General features: G+C 44.5%; 1 protein-coding gene across 1 annotated transcript in view; it reads left to right on the forward strand.

Annotated features, from left to right (window-relative positions):
* Nucleotides 1–18,542, forward strand: part of fbln2 (fibulin 2) — a 139,228-nt gene that overhangs the window by 61,293 nt on the left and 59,393 nt on the right. Inside the window, exon 5 of the mRNA XM_064967371.1 lies at nt 10,432–10,561. Coding sequence (XP_064823443.1) covers nt 10,432–10,561 — 130 coding nt within the window. The remainder of the gene's footprint in view (nt 1–10,431; nt 10,562–18,542) is intronic.

The raw sequence follows: 18,542 nt of genomic DNA on the forward strand, positions 1-18,542 counted from the left end.
GTTAGTCTGCTCCAGGGCCTAGTGTAATATGATGTTAGTCTGCACCACCAGGACCTAGTGTAATATGATGTTAGTCTTCTCCAGGGCCTAGTGTAATATGATGTTAGTCTGCACCACCAGGACCTAGTGTAATATGATATTAGTCTGCTCCAGGGCCTAGTGTAATATGATGTTAGTCTTCTCCAGGGCCTAGTGTAATATGATGTTAGTCTGCACCACCAGGACCTAGTGTAATATGATGTTAGTCTGCACCACCAGGACCTAGTGTAATATGATGTTAGTCTGCACCACCAGGACCTAGTGTAATATGATGTTAGTCTGCTCCAGGACCTAGTGTAATATGATGTTAGTCTGCTCCAGGACATAGTGTAATATGATGTTAGTCTGCACCACCAGGACCTAGTGTAATATGATGTTAGTCTTCTCCAGGGCCTAGTGTAATATGATGTTAGTCTGCTCCAGGGCCTAGTGTAATATGATGTTAGTCTGCACCACCAGGACCTAGTGTAATATGATGTTAGTCTGCTCCAGGACCTAGTGTAATATGATGTTAGTCTGCTCCAGGGCCTAGTGTAATATGATGTTAGTCTGCACCACCAGGGCCTAGTGTAATATGATGTTAGTCTTCTCCAGGGCCTAGTGTAATATGATGTTAGTCTGCACCACCAGGACCTAGTGTAATATGATGTTAGTCTTCTCCAGGGCCTAGTGTAATATGATGTTAGTCTGCATCACCAGGGCCTAGTGTAATATGATGTTAGTCTTCTCCAGGGCCTAGTGTAATATGATGTTAGTCTGCATCACCAGGGCCTAGTGTAATATGATGTTAGTCTGCACCACCAGGACCTAGTGTAATATGATGTTAGTCTGCTCCAGGACCTAGTGTAATATGATGTTAGTCTTCTCCAGGGCCTAGTGTAATATGATGTTAGTCTGCACCACCAGGACCTAGTGTAATATGATGTTAGTCTGCACCACCAGGACCTAGTGTAATATGATGTTAGTCTGCACCACCAGGACCTAGTGTAATATGATGTTAGTCTGCACCACCAGGGCCTAGTGTAATATGATGTTAGTCTGCACCTCCAGGGCCTAGTGTAATATGATGTTAGTCTGCACCACCAGGACCTAGTGTAATATGATGTTAGTCTGCACCACCAGGACCTAGTGTAATATGATGTTAGTCTTCTCCAGGGCCTAGTGTAATATGATGTTAGTCTGCACCACCAGGACCTAGTGTAATATGATGTTAGTCTTCTCCAGGACCTAGTGTAATATGATGTTAGTCTGCACCACCAGGACCTAGTGTAATATGATGTTAGTCTGCACCACCAGGACCTAGTGTAATATGATGTTAGTCTTCTCCAGGGCCTAGTGTAATATGATGTTAGTCTGCACCACCAGGACCTAGTGTAATATGATGTTAGTCTGCACCACCAGGGCCTAGTGTAATATGATGTTAGTCTGCACCACCAGGACCTAGTGTAATATGATGTTAGTCTGCACCACCAGGACCTAGTGTAATATGATGTTAGTCTGCACCAGCAGAACCTAGTGTAATATGATGTTAGTCTGCACCACCAGGGCCTAGTGTAATATGATGTTAGTATGCTCCAGGGCCTAGTGTAATATGATGTTAGTCTGCACCACCAGGACCTAGTGTAATATGATGTTAGTCTTCTCCAGGGCCTAGTGTAATATGATGTTAGTCTGCACCACCAGGACCTAGTGTAATATGATATTAGTCTGCTCCAGGGCCTAGTGTAATATGATGTTAGTCTTCTCCAGGGCCTAGTGTAATATGATGTTAGTCTGCACCACCAGGACCTAGTGTAATATGATATTAGTCTGCTCCAGGGCCTAGTGTAATATGATGCTAGTCTTCTCCAGGGCCTAGTGTAATATGATGTTAGTCTGCACCAGCAGGACCTAGTGTAATATGATGTTAGTCTGCACCACCAGGGCCTAGTGTAATATGATGTTAGTCTGCACCACCAGGACCTAGTGTAATATGATGTTAGTCTGCACCACCAGGGCCTAGTGTAATATGATGTTAGTCTGCACCACCAGGACCTAGTGTAATATGATGTTAGTCTGCACCACCAGGGCCTAGTGTAATATGATGTTAGTCTGCTCCAGGGCCTAGTGTAATATGATGTTAGTCTGCACCACCAGGACCTAGTGTAATATGATGTTAGTCTTCTCCAGGGCCTAGTGTAATATGATGTTAGTCTGCACCACCAGGACCTAGTGTAATATGATATTAGTCTGCTCCAGGGCCTAGTGTAATATGATGTTAGTCTTCTCCAGGGCCTAGTGTAATATGATGTTAGTCTGCACCACCAGGACCTAGTGTAATATGATATTAGTCTGCTCCAGGGCCTAGTGTAATATGATGTTAGTCTTCTCCAGGGCCTAGTGTAATATGATGTTAGTCTGCACCAGCAGGACCTAGTGTAATATGATGTTAGTCTGCACCACCAGGGCCTAGTGTAATATGATGTTAGTCTGCACCACCAGGACCTAGTGTAATATGATGTTAGTCTGCACCACCAGGACCTAGTGTAATATGATGTTAGTCTTCTCCAGGGCCTAGTGTAATATGATGTTAGTCTGCATCACCAGGGCCTAGTGTAATATGATGTTAGTCTGCACCACCAGGACCTAGTGTAATATGATGTTAGTCTGCTCCAGGACCTAGTGTAATATGATGTTAGTCTTCTCCAGGGCCTAGTGTAATATGATGTTAGTCTGCTCCAGGGCCTAGTGTAATATGATGTTAGTCTGCTCCAGGGCCTAGTGTAATATGATGTTAGTCTGCACCACCAGGACCTAGTGTAATATGATGTTAGTATGCTCCAGGACCTAGTGTAATATGATGTTAGTCTGCACCACCAGGACCTAGTGTAATATGATGTTAGTCTGCTCCAGGACCTAGTGTAATATGATGTTAGTCTGCACCACCAGGACCTAGTGTAATATGATGTTAGTCTGCACCACCAGGACCTAGTGTAATATGATGTTAGTATGCTCCAGGGCCTAGTGTAATATGATGTTAGTCTGCACCACCAGGACCTAGTGTAATATGATATTAGTCTGCACCACCAGGGCCTAGTGTAATATGATATTAGTCTTCTCCAGGGCCTAGTGTAATATGATGTTAGTCTGCACCAGGACCTAGTGTAATATGATGTTAGTCTTCTCCAGGGCCTAGTGTAATATGATGTTAGTCTGCACCACCAGGACCTAGTGTAATATGATGTTAGTCTGCACCACCAGGACCTAGTGTAATATGATGTTAGTCTGCTCCAGGGCCTAGTATAATATGATGTTAGTCTGCACCACCAGGGCCTAGTGTAATATGATGTTAGTCTGCACCACCAGGGCCTAGTGTAATATGATGTTAGTCTGCACCACCAGGGCCTAGTGTAATATGATATTAGTCTGCACCACCAGGGCCTAGTGTAATATGATGTTAGTCTGCACCACCAGGGCCTAGTGTAATATGATGTTAGTCTTCTCCAGGGCCTAGTGTAATATGATATTAGTCTGCTCCAGGGCCTAGTGTAATATGATGTTAGTCTGCACCACCAGGGCCTAGTGTAATATGATGTTAGTCTTCTCCAGGGCCTAGTGTAATATGATGTTAGTCTTCTCCAGGGCCTAGTGTAATATGATGTTAGTCTGCACCACCAGGACCTAGTGTAATATGATGTTAGTCTGCACCACCAGGACCTAGTGTAATATGATGTTATTCTGCTCCAGGGCCTAGTATAATATGATGTTAGTCTGCACCACCAGGGCCTGGTGTAATACTGTATGATGTGTACTTCTCAGACCTGTTGGGTTCAGTATGGTTTCTTCTGGAGGACCTATTGTCCTTTCACTCTCTCATTTTTACCTTATTTTACTCTGTATCTGCTTCTAAAGACAGTGTCTATCTAAATTTCAAGCTTCCACCTCTCACTCTAGGAAACTCTTTTCCACCATCTCCTCCCTCCTTAATCCACCACCCCTCCCCCTCCTTCCTCCCTCTCTGTGGATGACTTTAACTACTTTGAAAACAACATTGACGACATCCGTTCCTCATTCACTCAGCCTATTGAGTCCACTGGTCCCACTCGCACAGAACGACCCTAGCCTTGACCTCTTTCTCCCCTCTCTCTCCAAATGACATCCAGCGACTAGTGATGTCCGTCCGCCCAACAACCTCTCCACTAGACCCCCTCCTCCCTTCTCCAGACCATCTCTGGAGACCTTATCCCATTCCTCACTTCCCTCATCATCTCATCCCTGACCACTGGCTGCGTTCTTTCTGACTTCAAAACGTTCAGAGTCGCTCCCCTCCTCAAGAAAACAATGCTTGACACATCTGATGTAATAACTACAGACCTTTGTCCTTACTTGAGCGTGCTGTCTATGACCAACTCTCTGGCTGTCTCTCTCAGAACGATCTTCTTGACCCAAACCAATCAGGCTTCAAGACGGATCACTGAACTGATTCTGCTCTTCTCTGTGTCCCGGAGGCTCACTGCACTGCCAAAGCTGACTCTCTCCTCTGTTCTCATCCTCCTAGATCCATCTCCTGCCTTCGACAACGTGAACCACCAGATTCTCCTTTCCACCCTCTCAGGCGTCGGCGTCTCAGGCTCTCCATACTTTTGGATTGAATCCTACCTGGCAGGCCGCTCAGACCAGGTGATATGGAGAGGATCTGTGTCTGTACTCTCACTACTGGTGTCCCCCAGGGCTCGGTTCTAGGCCCTCTCCTCTTCTCTCTATACACCAAGTCATATCCTTACATGGTCTCTCCTATCATTGCTATGCAGGTTGACACTAAACTACTTTTTCTCCTTCCCTCCCTTCAGCCCGCCTTTTTGTTCAACTCTCCCAAATTCTCCCATGTCACCCCGCTCCTCTGCACACTCCGCTGGTTTCCAGTCAAAGCTCACATCTTCTATAAGACCATGGTAATTGCCATCGTAGCAGCAAGAGGAACTGCCCCTCCCTACGTTCAGGCTATGCTCAAACCCTACATCCCAACCCGAGCACTCCGTTCTGTCACCTCTGGTCTCTTGGCAATTCCCGCTCAGTCCAGTCCAAGCCCTTCTCTGTCCTGCTACCCCAATGTTGGAACCAGCTTCTCCCTGAGGCTAGGACAGCAGAATTCCTGCCCATCTTCCGAAATCATCTGAAACCCTACCTCTTCAAAAAGTATTTTAAATAGTCCCACAGCACCCCTCCTTGCACACCCCCCCTCACAACATTCGTGAATTAACACTCGCAATTCACTTTTTCTTCCCCTTACTAGCTCTGACTTCGCTGGAAGCTACTTTAGTGAGGAAAAATGTACTTACTATGACTATGATATGTGGTTGACCCACCTAGCTCTCTTAAGATGAATGTACTTACTATGACTATGATATGTGATTGACCCACCTAGCTATCTTAAGATGAATGTACTTACTATGACTATGATATGTGGTTGACCCACCTAGCTCTCTTAAGATGAATGTACTTACTATGACTATGATATGTGGTTGACCCACCTAGCTATCTTAAGATGAATAGACTAACTGTAAGTTGCTATTGATAAGAGCATGTTCTAAGTGACTAAAATGTAAATGTAAAATGTATGATATGGAAGTCTGTAGTATACGGTTGGGTTTAGTGTGATATGGAAGTCTGTAGTATACGGTTGGGTTTAGTGTGATATGGAAGTCTGTAGTATACGGTTGGGTTTAGTATGATATGGAAGTCTGTAGTATACGGTTGGGTTTAGTATGATATGGAAGTCTGTAGTATACGGTTGGGTTTAGTATGATATGGAAGTCTGTAGTATACGGTTGGGTTTAGTATGATATGGAAGTCTGTAGTATACGGTTGGGTTTAGTATGATATTGAAGTCTGTAGTATACGGTTGGGTTTAGTATGATATGGAAGTCTGTAGTATACGGTTGGGTTTAGTATGATATGGAAGTCTAGTATATGGTTGGGTTTAGTGTGATATTGAAGTCTGTAGTATACGGTTGGGTTTAGTATGATATGGAAGTCTGTAGTATACGGTTGGGTTTAGTATGATATGGAAGTCTGTAGTATACGGTTGGGTTTAGTATGATATTGAAGTCTGTAGTATACGGTTGGGTTTAGTATGATATGGAAGTCTGTAGTATACGGTTGGGTTTAGTATGATATGGAAGTCTGTAGTATACGGTTGGGTTTAGTATGATATGGAAGTCTGTAGTATACGGTTGGGTTTAGTATGATATGGAAGTCTGTAGTATACGGTTGGGTTTAGTATGATATGGAAGTCTGTAGTATACGGTTGGGTTTAGTATGATATTGAAGTCTGTAGTATACGGTTGGGTTTAGTATGATATGGAAGTCTGTAGTATACGGTTGGGTTTAGTATGATATGGAAGTCTGTAGTATACGGTTGGGTTTAGTATGATATGGAAGTCTGTAGTATACGGTTGGGTTTAGTATGATATGGAAGTCTATTATAAGGTTGGGTTTAGTATGATATGGAAGTCTAGTATACGGTTGGGTTTAGTATGATATGGAAGTCTGTAGTATACGGTTGGGTTTTGTGTTATATGGAAGTCTGTAGTATATGGTTGGGTTTAGTATGATATGGAAGTCTAGTATACGGTTGGGTTTAGTATGATATGGAAGTCTAGTATACGGTTGGGTTTAGTATGAAATGGAAGTCTAGTATACGGTTGGGTTTAGTGTGATATGGAAGTCTAGTATACGGTTGGGTTTAGTATGATATGGAAGTCTAGTATATGGTTGGGTTTAGTATGATATTGAAGTCTAGTATATGGTTGGGTTTAGTATGATATGGAAGTCTAGTATACGGTTGGGTTTAGTATGATATGGAAGTCTAGTATACGGTTGGGTTTAGTATGATGTGGAAGTCTAGTATATGGTTGGGTTTAGTATGATATTGAAGTCTGTAGTATACGGTTGGGTTTAGTATGATATGGAAGTCTAGTATACGGTTGGGTTTAGTATGATATGGAAGTCTAGTATATGGTTGGGTTTAGTGTGATATGGAAGTCTAGTATACGGTTGGGTTTAGTATGATATGGAAGTCTAGTATACGGTTGGGTTTAGTGTGATATGGAAGTCTAGTATACGGTTGGGTTTAGTGTGATATGGAAGTCTAGTATACGGTTGGGTTTAGTGTGATATGGAAGTCTAGTATACGGTTGGGTTTAGTGTGATATGGAAGTCTAGTATACGGTTGGGTTTAGTGTGATATGGAAGTCTAGTATACGGTTGGTTTTAGTGTGATATGGAAGTCTAGTATATGGTTGGGTTTAGTATGTAATGGAAGTCTAGTATACGGTTGGGTTTACATTTACATTACATTTAAGTCATTTAGCAGACGCTCTTATCCAGAGCGACTTACAAATTGGTGAATTCACCTTCTGACATCCAGTGGAACAGCCACTTTACAATAGTGCATCTAAATCATTTAAGGGGCGGGGGGGTGAGAAGGATTACTTTATCCTATCCTAGGTATTCCTTGAAGAGGTGGGGTTTCAGGTGTCTCCGGAAGGTGGTGATTGACTCCGCTGTCCTGGCGTCGTGAGGGAGTTTGTTCCACCATTGGGGGGCCAGAGCAGCGAACAGTTTTGACTGGGCTGAGCGGGAACTGTACTTCCTCAGTGGTAGGGAGGCGAGCAGGCCAGAGGTGGATGAACGCAGTGCCCTTGTTTGGGTGTAGGGCCTGATCAGAGCCTGGAGGTACTGCGGTGCCGTTCCCCTCACAGCTCCGTAGGCAAGCACCATGGTCTTGTAGCGGATGCGAGCTTCAACTGGAAGCCAGTGGAGAGAGCGGAGGAGCGGGGTGACGTGAGAGAACTTGGGAAGGTTGAACACCAGACGGGCTGCGGCGTTCTGGATGAGTTGTAGGGGTTTAATGGCACAGACAGTGAGCCCAGCCAACAGCGAGTTGCAGTAATCCAGACGGGAGATGACAAGTGCCTGGATTAGGACCTGCACCGCTTCCTGTGTGAGGCAGGGTCGTACTCTGCGGATGTTGTAGAGCATGAACCTACAGGAACGGGCCACCGCCATGATGTTAGTTGAGAACGACAGGGTGTTGTCCAGGATCACGCCAAGGTTCTTAGCGCTCTGGGAGGAGGACACAATGGAGTTGTCAACCGTGATGGCGAGATCATGGAACGGGCAGTCCTTCCCCGGGAGGAAGAGCAGCTCCGTCTTGCCGAGGTTCAGCTTGAGGTGGTGATCCGTCATCCACACTGATATGTCTGCCAGACATGCAGAGATGCGATTCGCCACCTGGTCATCAGAAGGGGGAAAGGAGAAGATTAATTGTGTGTCGTCTGCATAGCAATGATAGGAGAGACCATGTGAGGTTATGACAGAGCCAAGTGACTTGGTGTATAGCGAGAATAGGAGAGGGCCTAGAACAGAGCCCTGGGGGACACCAGTGGTGAGAGCGCGTGGCGAGGAGACAGATTCTCGCCACGCCACCTGGTAGGAGCGACCTGTCAGGTAGAACGCAATCCAAGCGTGGGCCGCGCCGGAGATGCCCAACTCGGAGAGGGTGGAGAGGAGGATCTGATGGTTCACAGTATCGAAGGCAGCCGATAGGTCTAGAAGGATGAGAGCAGAGGAGAGAGAGTTAGCTTTAGCAGTGCGGAGCGTCTCCGTGATACAGAGAAGAGCAGTCTCAGTTGAATGACTAGTCTTGAAACCTGACTGATTTGGATCAAGAAGGTCATTCTGAGAGAGATAGCGGGAGAGCTGGCCAAGGACGGCACGTTCAAGAGTTTTGGAGAGAAAAGAAAGAAGGGATACTGGTCTGTAGTTGTTGACATCGGAGGGTCGAGTGTAGGTTTTTTCAGAAGGGGTGCAACTCTCGCTCTCTTGAAGACGGAAGGGACGTAGCCAGCGGTCAGGGATGAGTTGATGAGCGAGGTGAGGTAAGGGAGAAGGTCTCCGGAAATGGTCTGGAGAAGAGAGGAGGGGATAGGGTCAAGCGGGCAGGTTGTTGGGCGGCCGGCCGTCACAAGAAGCGAGATTTCATCTGGAGAGAGAGGGGAGAAAGAGGTCAGAGCACAGGGTAGGGCAGTGTGAGCAGAACCAGCGGTGTCGTTTGACTTAGCAAACGAGGATCGGATGTCATCGACCTTCTTTTCAAAATGGTTGACGAAGTCATCTGCAGAGAGGGAGGAGGGGGGGGGGAGGGGGAGGAGGATTCAGGAGGGAGGAGAAGGTGGCAAAGAGCTTCCTAGGGTTAGAGGCAGATGCTTGGAATTTAGAGTGGTAGAAAGTGGCTTTAGCAGCAGAGACAGAGGAGGAAAATGTAGAGAGGAGGGAGTGAAAGGATGCCAGGTCCGCAGGGAGGCGAGTTTTCCTCCATTTCCGCTCGGCTGCCCGGAGCACTGTTAGTGTGATATAGAAGTCTAGTATACGGTTGGGTTTAGTGTGATATGGAAGTCTAGTATACGGTTGGGTTTAGTATGAAATGGAAGTCTAGTATACGGTTGGGTTTAGTGTGATATGGAAGTCTGTAGTATACGGTTGGGTTTAGTATGATATGGAAGTCTAGTATACGGTTGGGTTTAGTGTGATATGGAAGTCTAGTATACGGTTGGGTTTAGTATGATATTGAAGTCTGTAGTATACGGTTGGGTTTAGTATGATATGGAAGTCTAGTATATGGTTGGGTTTAGTATGATATGGAAGTCTAGTATACGGTTGGGTTTAGTATGATATGGAAGTCTAGTATATGGTTGGGTTTAGTATGATATTGAAGTCTGTAGTATACGGTTGGGTTTAGTATGATATGGAAGTCTAGTATACGGTTGGGTTTAGTATGATATGGAAGTCTAGTATATGGTTGGGTTTAGTGTGATATGGAAGTCTAGTATACGGTTGGGTTTAGTATGATATGGAAGTCTAGTATACGGTTGGGTTTAGTGTGATATGGAAGTCTAGTATACGGTTGGGTTTAGTGTGATATGGAAGTCTAGTATACGGTTGGGTTTAGTGTGATATGGAAGTCTAGTATACGGTTGGGTTTAGTGTGATATGGAAGTCTAGTATACAGTTGGGTTTAGTGTGATATGGAAGTCTGTAGTATACGGTTGGGTTTAGTATGATATGGAAGTCTAGTATACGGTTGGGTTTAGTGTGATATGGAAGTCTAGTATACGGTTGGGTTTAGTATGATATGGAAGTCTAGTATACGGTTGGGTTTAGTGTGATATGGAAGTCTAGTATACGGTTGGGTTTAGTGTTATATGGAAGTCTAGTATACAGTTGGGTTTAGTATGATATGGAAGTCTGTAGTTCTTTAATCACTCCATTTACAGCAGAATATAATATATAATTCTACTTTTCCTTTTGGCAATATACAACATGTTTTTCCTTTCTCTCTATCTCCTCCAGTACATCCCAGCAGCAGTGTTGTCAGAATGTTCTAAAGGAGACCAGGTGTCTGGCAGGTATCACTGCTGCTAAAGGAGGAGACAGGTGTGAGGTCAACCAGGAGAGCCAGTGTGCTGCAGACTCTTACCAGGCAAGACACACACACACACACACACACACACACACACACACACACACACACACACACACACACACACACACACACACACACACACACACACACACACACACACACACACACACACACACCCACACACTCAGAGACAGGCATGCACACACACTCAATCACCCATTCTCAACTGGTTCTGTGTGTGTGTCAGAACCATTGTATCAATGAAGGATAGATTGTCCTAATGGTATTGCTATAGACTTAATACTACAATACTGTAAGCATGTTAAACAGTCTGTTATACAGACAAATCAAACCGTACGGGACATTCTCAGGATCACAGTGGATCAGGAATTTCTTATAGAACCTGAATGAGAATGTCTTAGTCTACGTCCCATGGTACCCTATTCCACTAGGGCCCTGTAGTGCACTATAAAGATAATAGGGTAATTTGGGACATCAAACAACCTGAGGTATGCAGTAGTGTTTTGGAGGTCCTATTTCAGTAGTTGGCACCCTGCCATTTGACGGTCATGTTCCAGTTTTAGACCCACATCCCAACTCAGTGATTTTGTGGAATTCAGATGAAGGTCGGTGAGTTTATTGGATTTGGTCCAAATCCCAATCTGTGATAATCTAGAATCAAGGAAATGCCAAATGTAATATTGGACCTCGGAGCATCCTTCAGAACCTCAGAATGGTTCCATATGGAGATAGGAAGATGTGTTCTGCCTTCGTGTGCATTCCAATGGAGCCCTCTTCTCTACATGGTCCTCTCCTTTACAGTGTTTGACGTGTTTAACGAACGACTGCCCTTAAAAACAACTAATCCCTTTAGAAATGGTCTATGTGGCATCGATGTATGAGTCAAACATTTATTCTAGTGTCAAATTTGACTACAAAGTGTAAATAGGATAATTTTGGTCATGAAGTCAATCTCATCTAAAACGGAGTTTGGATCCTCTGTGTGTCACAACGAGTAAATTAAGTTTGGGTTTGGATCACAATTATGTCAACAATTAATGCCCCCTTTTACCAAGCTCAGTGTGCAAGTCAGCCCTCTGGCCGCTTCCCTTCATTGAATGGGGCTCAGTTTTTTTTATCGCCCCCAACGCAACGCATTAAGGATCACTTCCGTGCCGAACAGGTGTTTGGAGTTCGTTGATCCCCAGTGGTGGTGAGTATGCTGGTAGTTAGAGAGTAGATTGATGGTTATGTATCTGGTAATGTATATTTTGATGATCACTATCATCTAGCTACCTATACTGAGCAAAAATGTAAATGCAACATGCAGCAATTTTCACCAATTTTACTGAGTTAAAGTTCAAATAAGGAAATCAGTCAATTTAAATAAATAAATTAGGCCCTAATCTATGGATTTTCCATGACTGGGCAGGGGCGCAGCAATGGGTGGGCCTGGGAGAGCATAGGTCCACCCACTTTGGAGCCAGTCCCACCCACTGGGGAGCCAGGCCCAGCCAATCAGAATATGTTTTTCCCCACAAAAGGGCTTTATTACAGACAGAAATACAGCTGTCCAGGTGGCTTGTCTCAGACGATCCTGCAGGTGAAGCCGGATGTGGAGGTCTTGGGCTGGCGTGATTACAAGTGGTCTGCGGTTGTGAGGCCGGTTGGACGTACTGCCTTATTCTCTAAAACGACATTGGAGGCGACTTATGGTAAAGAAACATTCTACATTGTATTCTCTGGCAACAGCTCTGGTGGACATTCCTGAAGTCAGGATGCCAATTGCAATCTCCCACAAAACATGAGACATGTGTGGCATTGTGTTGTGTCAAAACTGCACATTTTAGAGTTGCCTTTTATTGTCCCCAGCACAAGGTGCACCTGTGTAATGATCAAATCAAATTTTATTTGTCACATACACATGATTAGCAGATGTTAATGCGGGTGTAGCAAAATGCTTGTGCTTCTAGTTCCGACAATGCAGTAATAACCAACAAGTAATCTAACTAACAATTCCAAAACTACTGTCTTATACACACAAGTGTAAGGGGATAAAGAATATGTACATAAAGATATGAATGAGTGATGGTACAGAGCGGCATAGGCAAGATACAGTAGATGGTATTGAGTACAGTATATACATATGAGATGAGTATGTAAACAAAGTGGCATAGTTAAAGTGGCTAGTGAAACATGTATTACATAAAGATGCAGTAGATATAGAGTACAGTATATACGTATACATATGAGATGAATAATGTAGGTATGTAAACATTATATTAGGTAGCATTGTTTAAAGTGGCTAGTGATATATTTTACATCATTTCCCATCAATTCCCATTATTAAAGTGGCTGGAGTTGAGTCAGTGTGTTGGCAGCAGCCACTCAATGTTAGTGGTGGCTGTTTAACAGTCTGATGGCCTTGAGATAGAAGCTGTTTTTCAGTCTCTCGGTCCCAGCTTTGATGCACCTGTACTGACCTCGCCTTCTGGATGGTAGCGGGGTGAACAGGCAGTGGCTCAGGTGGTTGTTGTCCTTGATGATCTTTATGGCCTTCCTGTAACATCGAGTGGTGTAGGTGTCCTGGAGGGCAGGTAGTTTGCCCCCGGTGATGCGTTGTGCAGACCTCACTACCCTCTGGAGAGCCTTACTGTTGTGGGTGGAGCAGTTGCCGTACCAGGCGGTGATACAGCCCGACAGGATGCTCTCGATTGTGCATCTGTAGAAGTTTGTGAGTGCTTTTGGTGACAAGCCGAATTTCTTCAGCCTCCTGAGGTTGAAGAAGTGCTGCTGCGCCTTCTTCACGATGCTATCTGTGTGAGTGGACCAATTCAGTTTGTCTGTGATGTGTATGCCGAGGAACTTAAAACTTACTACCCTCTCCACTACTGTTCCATCGATGTGGATAGGGGGGTGTTCCCTCTGCTGTTTCCTGAAGTCCACAATCATCTCCTTAGTTTTGTTGACGTTGAGTGTGAGGTTATTTTCCTGACACCACACTCCGAGGGCCCTCACCTCCTCCCTGTAGGCCGTCTCGTCCTTGTTGGTAATCAAGCCTACCACTGTTGTGTCGTCCGCAAACTTGATGATTGAGTTGGAGGAGTGAGTGGCCACGCAGTCGTGGGTGAACATGGAGTACAGGAGAGGGCTCAGAACGCACCGTTGTGGGGCCCCAGTATTGAGGATCAGCGGGGTGGAGATGTTGTTGCCTACCCTCACCACCTGGGGGTGGCCCGTCAGGAAGTCCAGTACCCAGTTGCACAGGGCGGGGTCGAGACCCAGGGTCTCGAGCTTGATGACGAGCTTAGAGGGTACTATGGTGGCTTGAAGGGTACTATGGTGTTAAATGCCGAGCTGTCGTCGATGAACAGCATTCTCATTTTCTTTCTTTCTTTCTTTCACATTCTCATTCTCTTTCTTTCTTTCTCCATGCTGTTTAATCAGCTTTTTTTAATCAGCTTTTTGATATGCCACACCTGTCAGGTGGATGGATTATCTTGGCAAAGGAGAAATGCTCACAAATTTGGAGAGAAATAAGCTTTTTGTGCATATGGAAAAATTACAAGGTCTTTTATTTCAGCTCATGAAACCAGCACTTTACATGTTGCGTTTTATATTTTAGTTCTGTAAAATGAGTTAGCTAGTTGGCTAACGTTAGCCTACCTCAACACTTGGCTTGAAAACATTACATTTACATTTACATTTAAGTCATTTAGCAGACGCTCTTATCCAGAGCGACTTACAAATTGGTGAATTCACCTTCTGACATCCAGTGGAACAGCCACTTTACAATAGTGCATCTAAATCATTAAGGGGGAGGGGGGTGAGAAGGATTACTTATCCTATCCTAGGTATTCCTTGAAGAGGTGGGGTTTCAGGTGTCTCCGGAAGGTGGTGATTGACTCCGCTGTCCTGGCGTCGTGAGGGAGTTTGTTCCACCATTGGGGGGCCAGAGCAGCGAACAGTTTTGACTGGGCTGAGCGGGAACTGTACTTCCTCAGTGGTAGGGAGGCGAGCAGGCCAGAGGTGGATGAACGCAGTGCCCTTGTTTGGGTGTAGGGCCTGATCAGAGCCTGGAGGTACTGCGGTGCCGTTCCCCTCACAGCTCCGTAGGCAAGCACCATGGTCTTGTAGCGGATGCGAGCTTCAACTGGAAGCCAGTGGAGAGAGCGGAGGAGCGGGGTGACGTGAGAGAACTTGGGAAGGTTGAACACCAGACGGGCTGCGGCGTTCTGGATGAGTTGTAGGGGTTTGATGGCACAGGCAGGGAGCCCAGCCAACAGCGAGTTGCAGTAATCCAGACGGGAGATGACAAGTGCCTGGATTAGGACCTGCGCCGCTTCCTGTGTGAGGCAGGGGCGTACTCTGCGGATGTTGTAGAGCATGAACCTACAGGAACGGGCCACCGCCTTGATGTTAGTTGAGAACGACAGGGTGTTGTCCAGGATCACGCCAAGGTTCTTAGCGCTCTGGGAGGAGGAAACAATGGAGTTGTCAACCGTGATGGCGAGATCATGGAACGGGCAGTCCTTCCCCGGGAGGAAGAGCAGCTCCGTCTTGCCGAGGTTCAGCTTGAGGTGGTGATCCGTCATCCACACTGATATGTCTGCCAGACATGCAGAGATGCGATTCGCCACCTGGTCATCAGAAGGGGGAAAGGAGAAGATTAATTGTGTGTCGTCTGCATAGCAATGATAGGAGAGACCATGTGAGGTTATGACAGAGCCAAGTGACTTGGTGTATAGCGAGAATAGGAGAGGGCCTAGAACAGAGCCCTGGGGGACACCAGTGGTGAGAAAACATGCTGACATTTCAAAAGAAAGCAAAGAATTAGCAGGAAGAAGTCTGTCGCCAGATTGACTAAAGGTGCAGTATAACTTTAGTCAGTATTTTAATACATACGGGACCACCATAATTTAGCTAGCTAATATTAGCATTGCTAGCTATTTTTTGACAAACTTTACTAGTAAAATTAATTGTCAACATTGCCATCTCTTTAAAGTAAATTTGATGAAGTAATATGACAAAGTTGTTTCCTACTAATTATTTGCCTATGCAATGTCATCGTATTTCCTTGCCACTATAAATCAAATCCAAGTTTATTTGTCACGTGCGCTGAATGCAACAGGTGCAGACCTTACAGTGAAATGCTTACTTACAGGCTCTAACCAATAGTGAAAAAAAGGTATTAGGTGAACAATCGGTAAGTAAAGAAATAAAACAACAGTAAAAAGACAGGCTATATACAGTAGCGAGGCTATGAAAGTAGCGAGGCAACATACAGACACCGGTTAGTCAGGCTGATTGAGGTAGTATGTACATGTAGATATGGTTAAAGTGACAATGGATATATGATGAACAGAGAGTAGCAGTAGCATAAAAGAGGGGTTGGTGGGTGGGACACAATGCAGACAGCCCGGTTAGCCACTGCGGGAGCACTGGTTAGTGTAATTTAGATGAAAAAGTGACATTAGCCACTGAGCTGCAACCCATTAGCCACCCTAACTAACTCATGTCTGACTACAACCGTATACTAAATAGCAGCAACAGACCCAATCCATCCCAGGACCAAAACATTTGGTTGTGCAGTGTAATGGCGTCAACGGCCTGAATATAATCCAATCTGGGGCCAGCCAGTCTGCATCTGTAAAGCATAGACTTAGTTTCCAAAAGATTTTACATAATTTCTCAAGCTACAGTATGGTTATAATTAAGGGATGACGACAATCGTTGACCTGTTTTTTTTCTGTTAGACAAATTGCACAGTTGGGTGCCAGACTAATCGTCATACATTGATGCTGGGACTTACCAGAAGGAGCAAAGTTGGGTATCATAACATGTCCAGCAATGTCACTGCAATGGTTTAGCCACCCCCAAAAATAATTGAATTCACTGCTCAGTTAATATTTCTCAGCTTGTCAAGCAAGAACTCAGAATAAAGGTGTCATGTGACACAAGTACCCTTGTGACACATTTTCTATTGTTGCCAGTCTCTCTCAACTCCTATGAAAAGGATATGTGATCGAGGCCTCTGATATTGACCTGGGTTACTGCCTTGATGACACAGTCAGAATCATCAACCACTACAGGTAATGTGTGTTATATGTGAAAAGTTGTATGAAAAAATACCCAGCCTGATAAACTAGCTAATTCCCCGGCCAAGTACACAGTACCAGTCCAAAGGTTTGACACGCGTACTCATTCAAGGGTTTTTCTTTATTTTTACTATTTTCTACATTGTAGAATAATAGTGAACACATCAAAACTATTAAATAACACATATGGAATCATGTAGTAACCAAAAAAGTGTTAAACAAATCTAAATACATTTTATATTTTGAGATTCTTCAAAGATGACAGCTTTGCACACTCTTGGCATTCTCTCAACAAGCTTCTTGAAGGTAGTCACCTGGAATGCTTTTGCAGTCTTGAAGGTGTTTCCACATGTGCTGAGCACTTGTTGGATGCTTTTCCTTCACTCTGCAGTCCAATTCATCCCAGAACATCTCACTTGGGTTGGGGTCAGGTGATTGTGGAGGCCAGGTCATCTGATGCAGCACTCCATCACTCTCCTTCTTGGTGAAACAGCCCTTATACAGCCTGGAGGTGTGTTGGGTCAAATCAAATCAAACTTTATTTGTAACATGCGCCGAATACAACAAGTGTAGACCTTACCGTGAAACACTTACTTACAAGCCCTTAACCAACAGTGCAGTTCACGAAGAGTCATTGTCCTGTTGAAAAACAAATGATAGCCCCACTAAGCGCAAACCAGATGTTATGGCGTATCGCTACAGAGTGCTGTGGTAGCCCTGCTGGTTAAGTGTGCCTTGAATTCTAAATAAATCACTGACAGTCAGTGTCACCAGCTAAGCACCATCACACCTCCTCCTCCATGCTTCACGGTGGGAACCACAAATGCGGAGATCATCCGTTCACCTACCCTGTGTCTCACAAAGCCACAGAGGTTGGAAACAAAAAATCTCAAATTTGGACTCCTCAGACCAAAGGACAGATTTCCACCAGTGTAATGTCCATTGTTCATGTTTCTTTGCCCAAGCAAGTCTCTTCTTATTGGTTCTTTTAGTAGTGGTTTCTTTGCCGCAATTTGACCACGAAGGTCTGATTCACACAGTCTCCTCTGAACAGATGATGTTGAGATGTTTCTATTACTTGAACTCTGTGAAGCATTTATTTGGGCTGACATTTCTGAGGCTGGTAACTCTACCTCTGCAGCGGAGGTAAGTCTGGGTTTTGCTTTCATGTGGCGGTCCTCTTGAGAGCCAGTTTCATCATAGTGCTTGATGGTTTTTCAGATCAAATCAAACTTTATTTGTGTCATGTGCCAAGTACAACAAGTGTAGACCTTACCGTGAAATGCTTACTTACAAGTCCTTAACCAACAGTGCAGTTCAAGAAGAGTTAAGAAAATATTAACCTAATAAACTAAAGTAAAAAATAATATAAAGTAACACAATAACTGTCAGCGTCAGTGGTGTATAGGTGAGGACGGAGTCAAGCGCAGGAAACAGAACTGAGTAAAAATAACTTACTTTACTCGGGAAAAATAAACAGTACAAAATATCCACATAGGGAAATACAAACCCTAACACACAAGACTATCACATAACAGGAACAATCACGCACAACACATAATGGGAACCCGAGGGTTAAATAGGGAAGTAATAATAACGTAATGGGATCCATTTGTGTACAATCAAGACATAACAAATGGAAAACAGAAACATGGATCGGTGGCATTTAGAAAGCCGGTGACGACGAGTGCCGAACACCGCCCGAACAAGGAGAGGTACCAACTTCAGTGGAAGTTGTGAGAATAACATAACAATAACGAGGCTATATATACAGGTGATACCGGTACCGAGTCAGTGTGCAGGGGTACAGGTTTGTTGAGATAATTTGTACATGCAGGTAGGGGTGAAGGGACTATCCATAGATAATAAACAATGTAAATAGTCTGGTGGCCATTTGATTAATTGTTCAGCAATCTTATAGCTTGGGGGTAGAAGCTGTT

The sequence above is a fragment of the Oncorhynchus masou genome, chromosome 6, assembly GCF_036934945.1.
Source record: "Oncorhynchus masou masou isolate Uvic2021 chromosome 6, UVic_Omas_1.1, whole genome shotgun sequence".
NCBI classification, from domain to species: domain Eukaryota; kingdom Metazoa; phylum Chordata; class Actinopteri; order Salmoniformes; family Salmonidae; genus Oncorhynchus; species Oncorhynchus masou.